The sequence below is a fragment of the Trichosurus vulpecula genome, chromosome 8, assembly GCF_011100635.1.
Source record: "Trichosurus vulpecula isolate mTriVul1 chromosome 8, mTriVul1.pri, whole genome shotgun sequence".
Taxonomy (NCBI): Eukaryota; Metazoa; Chordata; class Mammalia; order Diprotodontia; family Phalangeridae; genus Trichosurus; species Trichosurus vulpecula.
The window spans coordinates 42,716,432-42,733,258 of record NC_050580.1 but is presented as its reverse complement, the minus strand read 5'-3'; the positions used below and the strand labels follow the sequence as shown (position 1 = coordinate 42,733,258).

The 16,827-nt window shown below is 37.7% G+C and overlaps 1 protein-coding gene across 1 annotated transcript in view; it reads left to right on the top strand.

The window, feature by feature from the left end:
• Positions 1 to 3,193: 3,193 nt before the first annotated feature.
• Positions 3,194 to 16,827, top strand: part of LOC118829474 (beta-microseminoprotein J1-like) — a 39,616-nt gene continuing 25,982 nt past the window's right edge. The window contains exon 1 of the mRNA XM_036736477.1: positions 3,194 to 3,223. Within this exon, the coding sequence (XP_036592372.1) occupies positions 3,194 to 3,223 (30 nt within the window). The remainder of the gene's footprint in view (positions 3,224 to 16,827) is intronic.

Sequence of the window (16,827 nt, the reverse complement as noted above, 5' to 3'; positions counted from 1 at the left end):
TCCCCACTTGTGTGATCTCTTTGGGATACAACCATAGAAGTGGTATTGGTGGGTCCAAAGGTAGGAACATTTTTATAGCCTTTTGGGCATAGTTCCAAATTGCTCTCCAGAATGGCTGGATCAGTTCACCACTCCACCAGCAATGTAACAATGTTCCAATTTTCCCACATCCTCTCCAGCATTTATCACTTTCCTGTTTTGTCATTTTAGCCAATCTGACAGGAGAGATGTGGTACCTAAGAGTTGTTTTGATTTGCATTTCTATAATCAGTAGTGATTTTGAGCATTTTTTTCATATGCCTATAGATATCTTTGATTTCTTCCTCTGAAAACTGTCTGTTCATATCCTTTGACCATTTCTCAATTGGGGAATGACTTGTATCCCTATATATTTGGCTCAGTTCCCTGCATATTTTAGAGATGAGGCCTTTATCAGAGACACTGGTTGTAAAGATTTTCTCCCATTTTTCTGCTTCCCTCCTAATCTTTGTCGCATTGTTTTTTTTATACAAAAACATTTCAATTTAACATACATCAAAAATGACAAATACTATTGTATAAATAGAGGGCAAGTGACCAAATGCAAGTTTATCCATTAGGTAGTTTGTTTGTACACACTTGTTTGCATGTTGTCTCCCCATTGGAGTATGAAATATGAATTAGAATTAGAATATGAAATCCTTGAGGGTATCTTTGTATCCCCAGAGCTTAATACAGTGCATAGAACTGAGTAGGCATTCAATTAGTGTTCTTTGATTTGATTTGACATCCACCTAAGCAGCAGCCTTATCCCTTGTTTAATCCCCAATATCATTATAAAAGTATCCACCTTCTATTTATATTTTGTTTTCTTCACTAGCATCATTCTGAGCTTGAACATTCTTGACACTATTCTTATAGGACCATGACACACTTTTGTTTGTCTCCCATGTCTGGAAGGTTCTCCTTCCACACCTCTATCTCTTGGCTTCCTCAGCCTCCTTTAAGACTCAGTTCAAATCTAAATTTCTGGAAGAAATTTTCTGCGGTTTCTTCCTTCACCCCCCCAACTGTTAACATCTTCCCTCTGAGATTTTTTTTAGTCATGTCCAACAATTTGTTGACCCTATTTGGAGTTTTCTTGGCAAAGATCCTGCCATTTCCTTCTCCAGCTTATTTTATACATGAGGAAACCAATGCAGACAAGATTAAGTGACTTGCCCAGGATCATGCAGCTGCTAAGTGTATCAGACCAGATTTGAATTCAGGAAAATGAGTCTTCCTGACTCCAGGACGAGTGTTCTAATCACTGCATCACTTAGCTGCTCTTCCCTCTGAGATTATTTCACATTAAAATGCATGTATTTTTGGTAGTTTTTAACATCTTGTTTCCTCTATTAGAATATGAACCCCTTAAGGACAAAGACCATGTTTTTGCTTTTCTTGGTATCCCTCAAACAGTACCTGGAACAGAGTAAGTGCTTAACAAACACTATTGTTGACTGATTCCTATGAAATTCCTTTGCTGTGATCTTCTATACATATTTTCTTTCAATCTCAATTGATTAATTAGTTCTATAGGTATGCATTTCAACAATTCTCATTTTTCATTTTACTATATTTGTTTTACTTTAGGGTTTCAGAATTTCGCTCTTCAAGAGTTCAACAGCTCTCCTGGGCCAAGATGTCTCTCTAGATAGTTCTACCATGACTAACAATCCTTTCCCTAAACCCTCTGCCATCTGATCTCTCCAAATTTAAAGTATAGATCAGACTACTCTAAGCTTTCCTCTTCTCTGTCAAAAATTTAAAGGTGGCATGGTCACTTCCCACCAAAGTCCTCATCATTTCTATCCCACTTTTTCCTCCAGTGGCAGGATCAGGACAACTGGAGATGGGCCAGGATAAAGTGGGAGACCTTGGCATTTTAATTTAAGGTCTTTCCTATTTCTCACTTTGAGTGAGGCAGTGGTCATTCAGTGAACAGGCCTGTTGAAGAAGTGAGTCAAGAGATGGCCTCTTTTCCTCCTTGAGTCTATCTTCTTAATACACAATGCTCTTTTGAACCTCCCTTGACTTTTATCTATTTGGTTCCTTTTGAATAAGGTATACCCTTTCATAGTTGTTTTCCCAGTTCTGTTCTCATTCCACTAAGTTTTAATCAAGTCAACAAGCATTTATTAAGCACCTACTATATGCCAAGTACTGTGTTAAGTACTGGTCATATAAAGAAAGGCAAAAAAATAAAAAAATTCCCTGTTCTCAAGGAGCTCACAGTCTAGTGAGGGAGACAGCTCCATGACTTTCAAGCAGCTATGTAGAAAGAAGATTTGTACAAGTTAAATTGGAGATTATCAACATTAGGAAGGATATGCCTTGCCAAGGATCTATTAAGTCAAATGTGAATTATTGAATTAGGATCTCTTTATCACCTTGCTTATTACTCATACTTTGTGCATTTGTGTCCATCTGAGGTCATGCATTTTATTGCTGATTCTTTTCTTATTTTTTTGTTTCTTGTGAATCTCTGATTTTCCTCTTCTTATATTAGGTCTATTCATTATGGTATCTAGCTTAGTGGATATGTACTGAGAGAACTATGGGGATTGTTTGAACAAAGTGACTCCATCTTGTACATTTGACTCCATTTTGAGACTTAAGTTTAAATTTTCCTGTAAATTCCACCTACTTGCTAATCAGGAATTGAGTGACATACTGTTTCACATCTTGGAACATCCCCCTACTCATTCTCTTCTGTCCCAATTCCTCAAACTCCCCTAGTCCCCCTCCAAACTCAGAAAGTCACTAATCTTTCTTCCAATTAGAAATCAGATTGCCTAATCTTGTATCCTGCTTAACATCCTGTTAATTGTTCACTTTTAATGCATAAACATTTACCTTCCCCTTTATTTGGGGTCCTGTGCCAAGCTGAGGAGGTCTGATCCCAAATTGTTGTACGACTGGCATGCATTGCTTAATAAACTGATATGCTTGGAAGCTTGAACCTTTATTTCCTTGATTATTTCTGATTTCACCCGTCATAGTTTTTGGCAAAGTCAACCAGGGTGAGTAAGGACTCCAAAAGGAACCCTTATAAATAAAACTCCCCTGAGCATTCTGGACATTTCTCTGAGGGATTTCTTCAAGGAAGACTTCTCCCCAGAGGTCAAACTCCCTTCAAAGTCAATTTCTTTCTGAGCAAAGGTAAGCTCCCATGGTGTTGGGACCAACAAGACCTTCTAAGGTAAGTTATTTTAAGGCAATAAGTTAAGGTAAGCTTTCTCAATTTAGATGTCCCCTTAGTGAAATAAGCTAGGGTGAACCTTTACACTGTTGGGGAAGTTCCCTTGGGGAAATTATACGATCTAGAAGTAGCATCCCAATCGGAAAACCACTGGAAAATGTTCCCTCATTCTGGGACCAAAGGGGAAGAGCCCACTTAAAATGATTTTAAAGAAATTCAGATTGTTCTAAAACATGTCATTCAAATGGACCCCAAATTTGGCCTGAAGAAGAGACTTCTAATTACAAAAAAATTGAAGGCCTTGAGATTAGACTTTTAGTAGGAGATAAGGAGGCTAACAAGCATGTATTTCTCTTATCATTTTGTCTGTGTTTTTGTTTCTTTTTTTTTTAACATTTTTTTATTTTTTTGGAGAGGGGGAAGGCAGGGCAATTGGAGGTAAGTGACTTGCCCAAGGTCACACTGCTAATAAGTGTGTCAAGCATCTGAGGCCATATTTGAACTCAGGTCCTCCTGACTCCAGGGCTGGTGCTCTACTCACTGCGCCACCTAGCTACCCCATTTTTGTTTCTTTGTAAAATTCTTGGAAAGAAATCTTTGTCTTGGGTGGCATTTAATGTTGTTTGTAGATTCTGCTACCTTGAAAAAATTCTAAGGAGAACATGCAACTAGCCAAAAAGACTGCTGTAAAAAGGGGTAGCCAAAGAGTATAGAAAGATAAGGTAGAAAATTTAATGAAGTTTCATAGTTTCAAACTTGAAGCAGTTCTCCCAGCTTTCTGTAATTTGGTGCTAACCTCTGTCCAAGTAAGTAGGACTAATTCTCACTTCAGGCTTTTAGCAGGAGATTAAGTTAAAAAGAAAGAAAAAACCCTGCAAGATATTTTCTCTCTGACAGTTAAGCCCTAGCCAGGTTTGGGTTACAGAAACTAAAGTTAGATAATCAAAGAAAGAAAAACTTTTTCCTGGTTTGAAGAAATTTGTGGCATTATAAATTAATTAGAGATGAAACATATCTTTAAGTAATATTTTTAGTGTACATTTTTAAATTATGGAAGGTGCTAAATACACCTTAGTACATTTTGAAGTTTTGCAGATTAAACTTCAGTACCTTTCTCCCATTTAAGGAGGGAAGGATTTGGAGTTGGTAAAGAGGTGTGAGATGAGTTGATTCCATTGGGATAAGTAGATTTGAGACAAGTACTGAATAAAGAACTCACCCTTTTCTCTTTGTCCTGTCTGATAAGGCATTTAACAGAAGCTTAACAAATGCTGAAATGTCTTAGTGAGTTTTGGGGTACTACTCTATAGAATTTTTTTAAGGAAAAACAAGAACAAGATCTTGAAACTGAAGGTTACAGGGATTTATCACCATTTCCCTGGAGATTGAGAGTTATTCTTTTTGTGGAATAAAGGGAAGCAGTTTCACTGATCAGAGAAAAAGAAAAAAAGAGTCTGCTGTGAGTAGTTTAAATTTAATCTGGTACTTAATGCTTTCTTGACCATGAAAAGAAGAAAACTTGTTTAGATCAAGAAGTGACTTAAAAATAAACGAAATTTAATGAAGGCATGAAAAGGGAGATTTATAATGAAGAGGAGCCTAGGGACCACCAAAAACAAACCTCAGCTATGTAGGACCACCTACCCAACTCCCATTGTTGCATGGACCCTCTTCCTGTTATGAATAAGAGGCACAGAGAGTCACAATGAGGGGAAGTGGCAGGGTGAAGGGCCCAGAAACTAGGAATGTCTTTGGAGAAGCATTAAGTAAAATTTTCAAAATATTTTTAACACAATTGTTTAATTAAATTAGAAGCAAGATCACCAATAATATTTGAAAGAAACCATGCATTTTTGAGCTCTTAGAAAACCTCACAAAGTAATAGTATTGGCATTAATTGGAATTGTTTAAATTTTTTTGTGCTAAGTTACAAAGGAGAAATACAAGTGAAGACTAATTATTTAAATAATTTAGGATGTGATTAAAAAATGTGTTACTCTGCCCCTGAAAGACCATTCTTAGAATGTTTCCCAATGTTTTGAAACTCCTCAAGTTACAAAGCAAGAGGATGGGAATGTAAGGCTTCTACTTGGAGCCTCTCCCCACATTTTTCTGGAATTGACAGAGAAATGGCTCAGGGAAAGTGGAGAGGATGAGGCTAGGTGATTCAACACAAAAGAAATTGATTTTGCTTTTGGGGTGATTTAAAAAGAAATTTCAAAAAAGTTTACAAAAAGGTAAAATGCTACCATGAACCTTTGAAAAAGAGCTATTTGTAAACTCTGGGCTCTAAATTGTTAAGTACAGGTACCTAACAACCCTGGAAAATGTAGATTTTGATTTTGTGGTAGGAAATTCAGATTGAAATTTGTTCTGTAAGTAAATTACAACATGGTGAAATGTGTTCTATTAATTGTGGCATCAAAGCAAAAAAAGTTGGAGAAATGAATGGGTCAGGTAAAACTGAATTATACTCTGGTCTCAGAAATTTATTAAGCATATGACCTTAAGCAAATAATTTTACCTTTCTTTGTTTCTGATTTCTGATTTGTAAAGGGGATAGGATTAGTATTCACCTCCAGGGTCACTGTGAGGATTAAATGATATTATATTATTTAATGATATATATTATTAAATGATATTACATCATTCAATTATGAAGTGCTTAACATAGTACCTGGCATATGGTAAGCACTATATAAATGTTGGTTATTGTTATTATTGTTTCTTCAATTGAATGTAGTTGCTATGCACCGGATAACTGTGTAGTGGGTTTCAGAAGTGATTAGTGAAAAATGCCAATGGTGATAAAAAGAATGATTTTCTATGTAAGACAATTTGCAAGTCCATTTGACTGAATTGATGTCATCTAAGAATGTTTTGTTTTTGTGTTTTAAATATATAATTATTGTGTTTCTAAAATTTTTCTTGTATTGTGAAATTTGAGAAATCATTCTCAGAAATGCTGTTAGACAAGTTGTATTTTAATCTAATGCTATTAGGTCAGAAGTTGAGCTGTTAGAACAATGCGATTTTAAAAATAGATATTTGAAAATTGCTAAATATGTAATGGGCATATTTTATTTTAAAATAGATAATAATAATAATTAATAATGATGTTGTGGAGAAAAAGTCATACAGACCTTTCAAGATATTTTCATCTGAGAGGTCTCTTGAGACTTTGTACTCAGGGTGATTCATAGCAATTCATCAACCCTTATGAATACATGATACACAATTCTAAAGTACTAAATTTTTAAAACCTACAACTAAGAAAATAGGATGCTCTTTTCCACTCTTTGTCAAATGGGGGGAATTTTCAAGTATGTTATTATAAAGAGTCAGTTTTCATTTGAAATTATTTAGCTATCACATGTACAATTACAAATTTTATTTGAATACCTGTAATGAAATTACATTTTTGAGCCAACTTGTAATGGTGGACTTTGGATTCAAGAATTTTAGATAGGGTCTTTGAATCTGAGGTCTACTGTTGCTAAGTGAGTTTTGAGTCAATTATCATGTATCCAGCATATGCATAATTAAAGAACTCCAGAATGTGGTTATTTTCAATTTACAAGTGAAGGATAAATGAAATGTAACTGTTAGGGAAACATAAGAAAACTAATAATATTGAGGCCCTAAACTGTGATCAGTGATATTTTTCTCTTTGAGGTAAAAACTCTTATGTCTCTAAGCTGATACTGGGTTTTTTGGAGGTTTTATTTAATACTTTTATTTTTCGACATTGATTTCCGCAAGATTTTGAGTTACAAATTTTCCTCCCATTGCTACCCTCCTCCCACCCTAAGATGGCTTAAATTTTGATTGCCTCTTTCCCCAGTCTGCCTTCCTTTCTAACACCCCACTCCTCTCCCCCATACACTTTACCCTTACTTTCTTGTAGGGCAAGATAGATTTCTATACCCCATTGCCTATATGTCTTATTTCCCAGTTGCATGTAAAAATAACTTTTTTTTAAACAATTCTTTTTAGAAAATTCAGTTCCAAATTCTCCCCCTTCTTCTCTCCCCACCCACCTTCCTTGAGAAAGCAAGGAATTCAACATAGGCCACACATGTGTCATTATGCAAAACACTTCTATAATAGTCATGTTGTGAAAGGCTAACTATATTTCCCTCCATCTTATCCTGTCCCCCTTTATTCACTTTTCTCCCTTGATCCTGTACCTTTTCAAATGTGTTTGCTTTTGAGTACCTCCTCCCCTTATCTGCCCTCCCTTCTATCATCACGCCCTCTTATCCCCTTTCCCCCTACTTTCCTGTAGGGTAAGATACACAATTGAGTGTGTATGCTATTCCCTCCTTAAATCAAATCCAATGAGAGCAAGATTCACTCATTCCCCCTCATCTGACCCCTCTTCCCTTCCAACTGAACTATTTTTTCTTGCCAATTATATTTGAGATAATTTACCCCATTCTATCTCTCCCTTTCTCCTTCTCCCAATATATTCCTCTCTCATCTGTTAATTTTATTTTTTAAAAATATCATCCTTTCAAATTCAAGTCACCCTGTGCCCTTTGTCTATATGTATGTATGTGTATGTATATATATATATATATATATGTGTGTGTGTGTGTGTGTGTGTTTGTGTGTGTGCATGTGTGTGTGTGTAGTCCCTTCAACTACCCAAATACTGAGAAAGGTCTCATGAATTACAAGTATCATCTTTCCATGTAGGAATGTAAACAAAACAGTTCAACTTTAGTAAGTACCTTTTGATTTCTCTTTCCTGTTTACCTTTTCATGCTTCTCTCAATTCTTGTATTTCAAAATCAAATTTTCTTTTCAGCTGTGGTCTTTTCACTGAGAATGCTTGAAAGTCCTCTATTTTATTGAAAATCCATATTTTGCCCTGGAATATTATACTCAGTTTTGCTGTGTAGGTGATTCTTGGTTTTAATCCTAGCTTCTTTGACCTCCAGAATATCATATTCCAAGCCCTTCAATCATTTAATGTAGAAGCTGCTAGGTCTTGTGTTATCCTGATTGTGTTTCCAACAATACTTAAATTGTTTCTTTCTAGCTGCTTAAAATATTTTCTCCTTGACCTGGGAACTCTGGAATTTGGCTACAATATTCCTAGGAGTTTTTTTTTCTTGGGATCCTTTTGAGGAGGTGTAACCAGAATGGCCTTTGTTTTCTTTGAATGACTCAGCTTACCTCATTGAGCCTCTGGATGCTGTGGCTTGCTCTTCCAGAGCAGGAAGCCCAGAGAGCATGTCAGGAAGCAGAAAGCTTCCTGTGTGATGAGTCATGGGGCTGGCTGAGGGGAGGTGTTGACGTTTACGCTAGGGGGAGGGGCCAAGTCAAGAACCAATCGGCCCTGGTCATTCAGGCGGTGCTTGATGATGTCAAAAACTCTATAAGAGGGGAGAGGACAGCTTGAAGCTCTCTCTTTCCTCTTCCGGTTGGTGTGGGAGCAGTGGCAAGCAAGCGTGACTCTGGGACAGCCCTTGTTCTCGGGCCGAGCCCAGATGTTGGTAACTATGAATTGTATTGGGTCTGTCTGTTGATATTTGTAATTTGTTTGTATTTTGGTTTTGAGGTTCAGGCTGCTGGTTTGTTTTTTCCCAGGAACTAAATGAATGTTTTGAACCTCAGGGCGCTGGTTTTTTCCCCTGAAGTAAGTCAATGAATCTGTATTTGGTCTGTCTCTTGATGCTTGTCTGTATGCTCCCCTGAACTAACTGAATGCTAACTGAATGCTGGCGTTTTCCCCTGAACTAAATGAATGTTGTCTGTATGCTAAGTGAATACTGGATTAAAGTAAGCTGGTCAACCCCTTCACCATGCTTTCCTTGTTTAAGCAAATAAAAAGAACCTGTGCTTTCCTGGCAGCCTCCTGGGTCCCAGAAGCCTCCTGGGTCCTGACAGCAGGGGAGGGATCTTATGCCCCCATCGAAGCTGCTAGCTGGGTTGTTAAAACAGGAGGTGATCTGTGGATTCTTTCAATTTCTATTTTACCCTATGGCTGTAGAATATCAGGGCAGTTCTCCTTGATAATTTCTTGAAAGATGATATCTAGGCTCTTTTTTTGATCATGGCTGTCAGGTAGTTCAATAAATTTTAAATTACCTCACCTGGGTCTGTTCTCCAGATCAGTGGCTTTTTCCAACCAGATATTTCACAGTGTCTTCCATTTTTTCATTCTTTTAGTTCAGTTTTATAATATCTTGATTTCTCATAAAGTCACTAGCTTCCACTTGCTCCATTCTAATTTTTAAGTCAGTATTTTCTTCAGTGGTCTTTTGGACTTCCTTTTCCATCTGACTAATTCTGCCTTTTAAGGCATTCTTCTCCTTATTGACTTTTTGGAGTTCTTTTGCCATTTTTGTTAGTCTATTTTTAAGGTATTATTTTCTTCATTTTTTTTGTGTCTCCTTTAGGAATTCATTGATTTGTTTCTCAAGATTTTCTTGCATCCCTCTCATTTTTCTTCCCAATTTTCCCTCTACTTCTCTTACTTGATTTTCCAAATCATTTTTTTGATTTTTTGAGCTTATTTTTGAGCTCTTCCATGGCCTGTGAACAATTCATATTTTTCTTGGAGGCTTTAGACATAGGATCTTTGACTTTGTTGACTTCTTCTGGCTGTATGTTTTGATCTTCTTTTTCTATAATTCTATAATCTGAGTCCTTTTATGGTGCTTGCTCATTTTCTCAGTCAATTACTTGTCTTTTGAGCTTTTTCTCAGGGAGTGACTGCTTTCACAGTGGAGAGTGCTTTGTCCCAAGTTTCAGAGGTTTTGCGCTGTTTTCAGAACTACTTCTATTCTGAGGTGGTATGATGCTCCTTTCCTGGCCTGTGCTCTGGTCTGTGAGTGCAGGCACTCTTTCTACTGTTTTATCACCAGGAGGACTCCCTCTCCATAGCCACCACACAGCTGTGCCACGCCAGTGCTCCTCTTTTCCCAAGAACTGCCAACTAGCACCGCATCCCAGATCCAAGCAGGGCAAAGCAAGAAACCTTGCCTCAGTGCCATCAAAGTGATTTCCATACCCCTTTTCTGATCAGCCACTTGATTATCCCCACCGTGTGGGTCTGGGGCTCCACAGGCAGCTGCTGCCACCACCACCCCTGCTGTTGCTGCTGTTGCTGCTGCCTTGCCACCATCTCTGCAGCCACCTCCAAGTTGATATTGTTTTGAATTTTGATAATTTTGATGGTTGTCTGAATTGTCATGAAGGCAATATTCTACCATTAAAGGAGAATATGGCATGTACCACAGTCTGAGAACTACTGCAGATACATGTCTCTCCCTGGGAAAAGTTTAGGAGAGGATTTTGGCATGGCCTAAAATAGGATCCTCTTGACTCACTTTCCCTATGGTGCTATTTACTTCTGAACAGGAAATTTTCCCACATGGTGAATTATGAGCCTACCTTTGATACCCTGGGAGTAATGTGGAGTTCTGTTATGTGATTGGCTATTAAATACTGCTTGTCCCTAGAATGAAACAGAGCTTAGGAATTTTCTCCCCTGTCATGGTATAGGTTAGATAAGATGATTAAGTTCGATCCTATATCATTTTCTTTTTTATCCTATTTATAATCCGTTGGTTTTGTCTTGTATGTGCTTAGGTCATGGTTCTTTGTCTCTGAAATTTCTTCAGAGTTCAGCTGGACTGTGATGGTTAAATTTGAAAAACTAGATCTCCTGCCTCAAGGAATTTAACTTATCTTAAGGAATGTATGAGAAAGCAAAGGAGTTTCTTTTTTTACTCCACTAAGCTATCCTTCAAGGATGTCTGGTTTACTGTCCAAATCTCTAGGCTCCTATCTTGCACCTGGACTTAAACAATGAACACTTCTTAGTTTTAAGAGGGAACAAGGGGGGGTCTTTGCTATTCCCCATTGCCAAACTTCCAACTGATCACGTTATTCCTTATGCCTCAACTTTGCAGCCAGTCATGGTTTCCTTAATCCCATGATGTCATCTACCCTGTTCTGTCCTTGGTCCTGTACTCCCTAAAACATGTAAAAGAGGAAATTGTTCATCAGCTCAGGATCTTTGGCATTAATGGAGGGAAGTCATTGATTCATTTATTGACAAGTAGCATGCCTTTACTAATAAATGTTATCTTTCTTGGGAGCCAAGATGGTGGCTGGAAAGCAGGGACTTGCATGAGCTCCCTGCCAGGTTCCTCCAAAAACCTATAAAAATGGCTCTGAACAAATTCTAGAACTGCAGAACCCACAAAATAGCAAAGGGAAGCAGGTTCCAGCCCAGGAAAGCCTGGATGGTCGCTAGGTGAAGTCTATCACGCACAGAGCTGGGAGTGGAGGGGAGCAGGGGGAGCGGAGTCCAATGTGGGTGGCAGCGCCCAGTGTGGGTGGCGGCAGAACCAACTAGACCAGAAGCCTGAATCAGTGAGCTGTGGCTGTTACCAGACTTCTCAACCCACAAACACCAAAGACAACAGAGAAGGTTAGTGGGAAAAGCTGCGGGGACAGAGTGAAGGAGTTCGCAGGTCACCCAACACCGTGGGGGCAGCAGAGGTGGTGCAGCTATAGAACTACAGCTGCAGTTGCTTCTGGCCCCAGGCCCACCTGGTGGAGGAGTTAAGTGGCTGATCAGAGCAGGAGTGCAGAGCCTGCTTAAGATTTGAGTCAGGTCCAGGTGGGTGGTTCTTGGGAAAGGAGGAGTGCTGGTGTGGCAGAGCTGGCTGTATAGAAATTACTCTGAAAACAACAGCACATCCCCTCAAGCTTGGAACAAAGTACTCTCTACTCTACAAGCAGTCATACCCCCATGAAAAACTCAAGGGTCAAGTAGGTTGACTGGAAACATGGCCAGGCAGCGAAAACGCACTCAGATTCAGTCTCAGACTTTGGAATCTTTCTTTGGTGACAAAGAAGACCAAAACATACAGACAGAAGAAGTCAACAAAGTCAAAGAGCCTACATCAAAAGCCTCCAAGAAAAACATGAACTGGTCTCAGGCCATTGAAGAGCTCAAAAAGGATTTGGAAAAGCAAGTTAGAGAAGTAGAGGAAAAAATGGGAAGAGAAATGAGAATGATGTGAGAAAACCATGAAAAACAAGTCAATGACTTGCTAAAGGAGACCCAAAAAATACAGAAAAAAATACTGAAGAAAACAACACCTTAAAAATAGATTAAGTCAAATGGCAAAAGAGCTCCAAAAAAGCCAATGAAGAGACAAATGCCTTGAAAGGCAGAATTAGCCAAATGGAAAAGGAGGTCCAAAAGACCACTGAAGAAAATACTACCTTAAAAATTAGGTTGGAGCAAGTGGAAGCTAGTGACTTTATGAGAAATCAAGATATTACCAAACAGAGCCAAAGGAATGAAAAAGTGGAAGACTGTGAAATATCTCATTGGAAAAACCACTGACCTGGAAAATAGATCCAGGAGAGAGAATTTAAAAATTATTGGACTACCTGAAAGCCATGATCAAAAAAAGAGCCTAGATATCATCTTTCAAGAAATTATCAAGGAGAACTGCCCTTATGTTCTAGAACCAGAGGGTAAAATAGAATTTGAAAGAATCCACAGATCTTCTCCTCAAAAGGATTCCAAAAAGAAAACTCCTAGGAATATTGTAGCCAAATTCCAGAGCTCCAAGATCAAGGAGAAAATACTGCAAGCAGCCAGAAAGAAACAATTTGAGTATTGTGGAAATACAATCAGGATAACACAAGATCTAGCAGCTTCTACATTAAGGGATCGAAGGGCTTGGAATATGATATTCCAGAGGTCAATGGAGCTAGGATTAAAACCTAGAATCACCTACCCAGCAAAACTGAGTATAATGCTCCAAGCCAAAGTATGGATTTTCAATAAAATAGAGGACTTTCAAGCTTTCTCAGTGAAAAGACCAGAGCTGAATAGAAAATTTGACTTTCAAACACAAGAATCAAAGAAGCATGAAAAGGTAAACAAGAAAGAGAAATCATAAGGGACTTACTAAAGTTGAACTGTTTTGTTTACATTCCTACGTGGAAAGATGATGTGTATGATTCAGGAGACCTCAGTACTAGGGTAGCTGAAGGGAATATGCATATACATATACATATATATATATATATATGTATATATATATGCGTATGTATATATATGGGTGTGTATGTGTATATATATGTATACACACACACACACACACACACATATATATATACATATATGTAGACAGAGGGCACAGGGTGAGTTGAATATGAAGGGATGATATCTAAAAATAAATCAAATTAAGGGATGAGAGAGAAATATATTGAGAGAGGGAGAAAGGGAGAGATAGAAGGGGGTAAATTATCTTGCATAAAAGTGCCAAGAAAAAGCAGTTCTGTAGGAAGGGAAGAGGGGGCAGGTGAGGGGGAATGAGTGAATCTTGCTCTCATCAGATTTGACCTGAGGAGGGAATACCATACACACTCAATTGGGTATCTTACCCCACAGGAAAGAAGGAGGAAGAAGATAAAAAGGGGGATGATACAAGGGAGGGCAGTTGGGGGAAGAGGTAATTAAAAACAAACACTTTTGAAAAGGGACAGGGTCAAGGGAGAAAATTCAATAATGGGGGATAGGTTAGGAAGGAGCAAAATATAGTGAGTCTTTCACAACATGAGTATTGTGGAAGGGTTTTACATAATGATACGCATGTGGCCAATGTTGAACAGCTTGTCTTCTTAGGGAGGGTGGGTGGGGAGGGAAAAGGGGACAGAATTTGGAACTCAAAGTTTTAAAAACAGATCCTCAAAAACAAAAAAAAAATTTTGCATGCAATTGGGAAATAAGATACACAGGCAATTGGGCATATAAATTTGTCTTGCCCTACAAGAAAGGAAGGGAAAAGGGGATGGAAGGGGAGTGGGGTGACAGAAGGGAAGGCTGACTGGGGAATGGGGCAACCAGAATATACACCATCTGGAGTGGATGGGAGGGTAGAAATGGGGAGAAAATTCATAATTAAAACTCTTGTGAAAATCAATGCTGAAAACTAAATATGTTAAATAAATTAAATTAAAAAATAAAAAAATAAATGTTATCTTTGTTGGAGATCTCCCTCAATTTACTCTTTTGTTAAAATTCAGTGGCAACACAAGTCAGTCTGTGCCCTTGAGGAAACCATCATACCAATGTTATAACTATGTTCCTTGTTTTTCCTTTCATAGCAAATTTCTATAAGCATCTATGAACTGTGGAAATTTTGTCATTGAAATACTGGCTTAATTAATAGATTAATACTGAACATTTGAGTTCAAGTTGTGAAATAGGGATAATATCATCCTAAGGGAGGAATTAGAATTAGAATTAAATTAGAATTAGAATTAAGTAATAAGACAAGGATGTAATATAAATGTTTTCCAATTGAATGGAATAGTATAATTTGAGAAAGCAGCAGGACTATACTAAGAATTAGGTTATATACATATGTATATGATTGCCTTCTAAAAATTTCCTGTGGGAAATTCAGGCTTTGAGTTTGTTTCAGTAAGAAGTTCTCAAAATTGGATTGAGTTTTACATTTAAATTGCATTGATAATTGAAAAGAAAGTGAAATTATTTTCCCATTTTAAAGTATCTGCCTGATAATTTAAAAAACTTCAAAATGGCTCATTTTACAAGTAAGACCCTCATAGATTTTTTTAAAAATTCCATATCAGGTAGAAGATTTAGGTAGAGAAAGAAACAGCACGTGGCATGAAAAAACTGAAATTCTCTGAAGTTTCAGGTGAATTATGAGTTCTTAGTTTGATGTTCTTCTTATAGCTCCATTATTAATAAGATCAGAACCATAAGACTTGAGCTGCTTTCATCACATGAACTTGTTATTTGAAAACACAATTTAAGACATTGTACTAAATTATATTAAGTCTTGTTACTGACAGATTTTAACAGAATTATCTAGGAATTTCTATAAGTGACTAGGAACCAGAGAAGCAGAGCCCCCTTCAGAGCTGGCTTGAGAATGTCTATTCTAGAATGTTCAAGAGAAGATATTTCCAGGGATCAGACAACTATATGGGACATCCTGGACTCAAGATCAGATGATTAAATGGACATTGGGAGTGGGTTACTAGGACCCAAGGAGAGTTGATGTTATTTAATACTGGTGATCATCATTGTATTGCTATGACCCATTGTTTCTGGGTGTTTATGTTTCCTGAGTTTTCTTGGTTAGCTTGGTGACATGTAAATCTCCTTTCCCAAAATTAGTCCATTGTGAGCCTTCTAAGTAGTCTGGTCTGTAGCCTGATTTAGTTCACTGATAGAGTTTATTTAACAAGGTTTGTCTCCTTAGGACACATCCTCATTCTTGTTCTTAGACTTTCTATTAGCTATTGTACTTAGCTATGCAAGAGGATGCTTCTCAGTGGTGTTTTCTTGGTACATGAAGTTGTTAGTGAGCATGAGCACGTTAAAAAGCTTATAAATTTTACTTATAAATAAATGATCCATGATGGGAGTGGGCTGGCCCCTCCCCCATGAATCAAGGGGGAGAATTAAGAGAATTATGGGAATCACGTGAACAAAACTGACACCGTCTCATAAAATTGACTCATTTTGTGACTTAAGTTTCATATTCTTGTAAATTCCACCTGTTTGCTAATTGTGGGAATGGAGTGACATCCTGTTTCACATCCTGGAAAGTCCATCTACTCACTCTCCCCACTCCCAATTCTCCAAACTATTAAAATGCCCCTCCCAACTTGGGAAGTCCCTAACCTTTCTTTCAATTAGAATTCAGACTACTTAATCTTGTATCCTGATTGAGAGCCTTGTAATTGTATTCTTTTAATGTATAAAAATCTGTTTACCACATATTTGGGTTCCAGTGCCAAGCTAAGAAGGCTGATTCCTCTTATACAATTGGCATGCATTGTTCATGAAATCGATGTGCTTGGAAGCTCACACCTTTGTTTCCTCAGTTATATCAGATTGCCCCTGTCACTGTAATCAGTTTTCTCCCTCCTCCTACTTTTTCAGTTTTAAAACTTTTCAAAATGAGACTTTCAAGCTGTAGGCCTTTTTATTTTTAGCAGCCCTTAAGAGGTACACTCCATCCATGTGATGTCTCTTCTCATACTTGAATACAACAATCAAGTCTCCCCTAAATCTTCTCCTGGCTTCACTTCCCCAGTTTCTTCAACCAATTCTCATATGATGTGAATTCAAGGTCCTTCCCCAGCACAGTCATTCTTCTCTGGATGCTCTTCAGCTTATAATTTTTTAAACCAGATTGAGGTCCTATTAATGTAGGGAAGCTTCCAGTAATCAACCGGGAAGAACTTCTTTGACTAATTCAAATTAAAATCTGCTTTGAAACTTAGAGTCATCTAGATATACCTGAGACACTGAAGAATTGAGTGACTTGCCCAGGATCACAGAGCCACAAGATGTCAGAGTCAGAGTAGCAACCCAGTTCTTCTTGACTGTGAGGCCAGCTTCACAATGCTGCTTCTCATACTGATCCATAACCTTCTTAATTTGGCAGCTAGGACTGATCTTTATTCTCTAGATTAAGGATTTTTTTTATTTTGTTTTTTTTTGTTTCTTTTTGCCATTTTTAAAATTTTTATTTTTAGTTTACAACATTCGGTTCTACATAATTTTGAGTTCC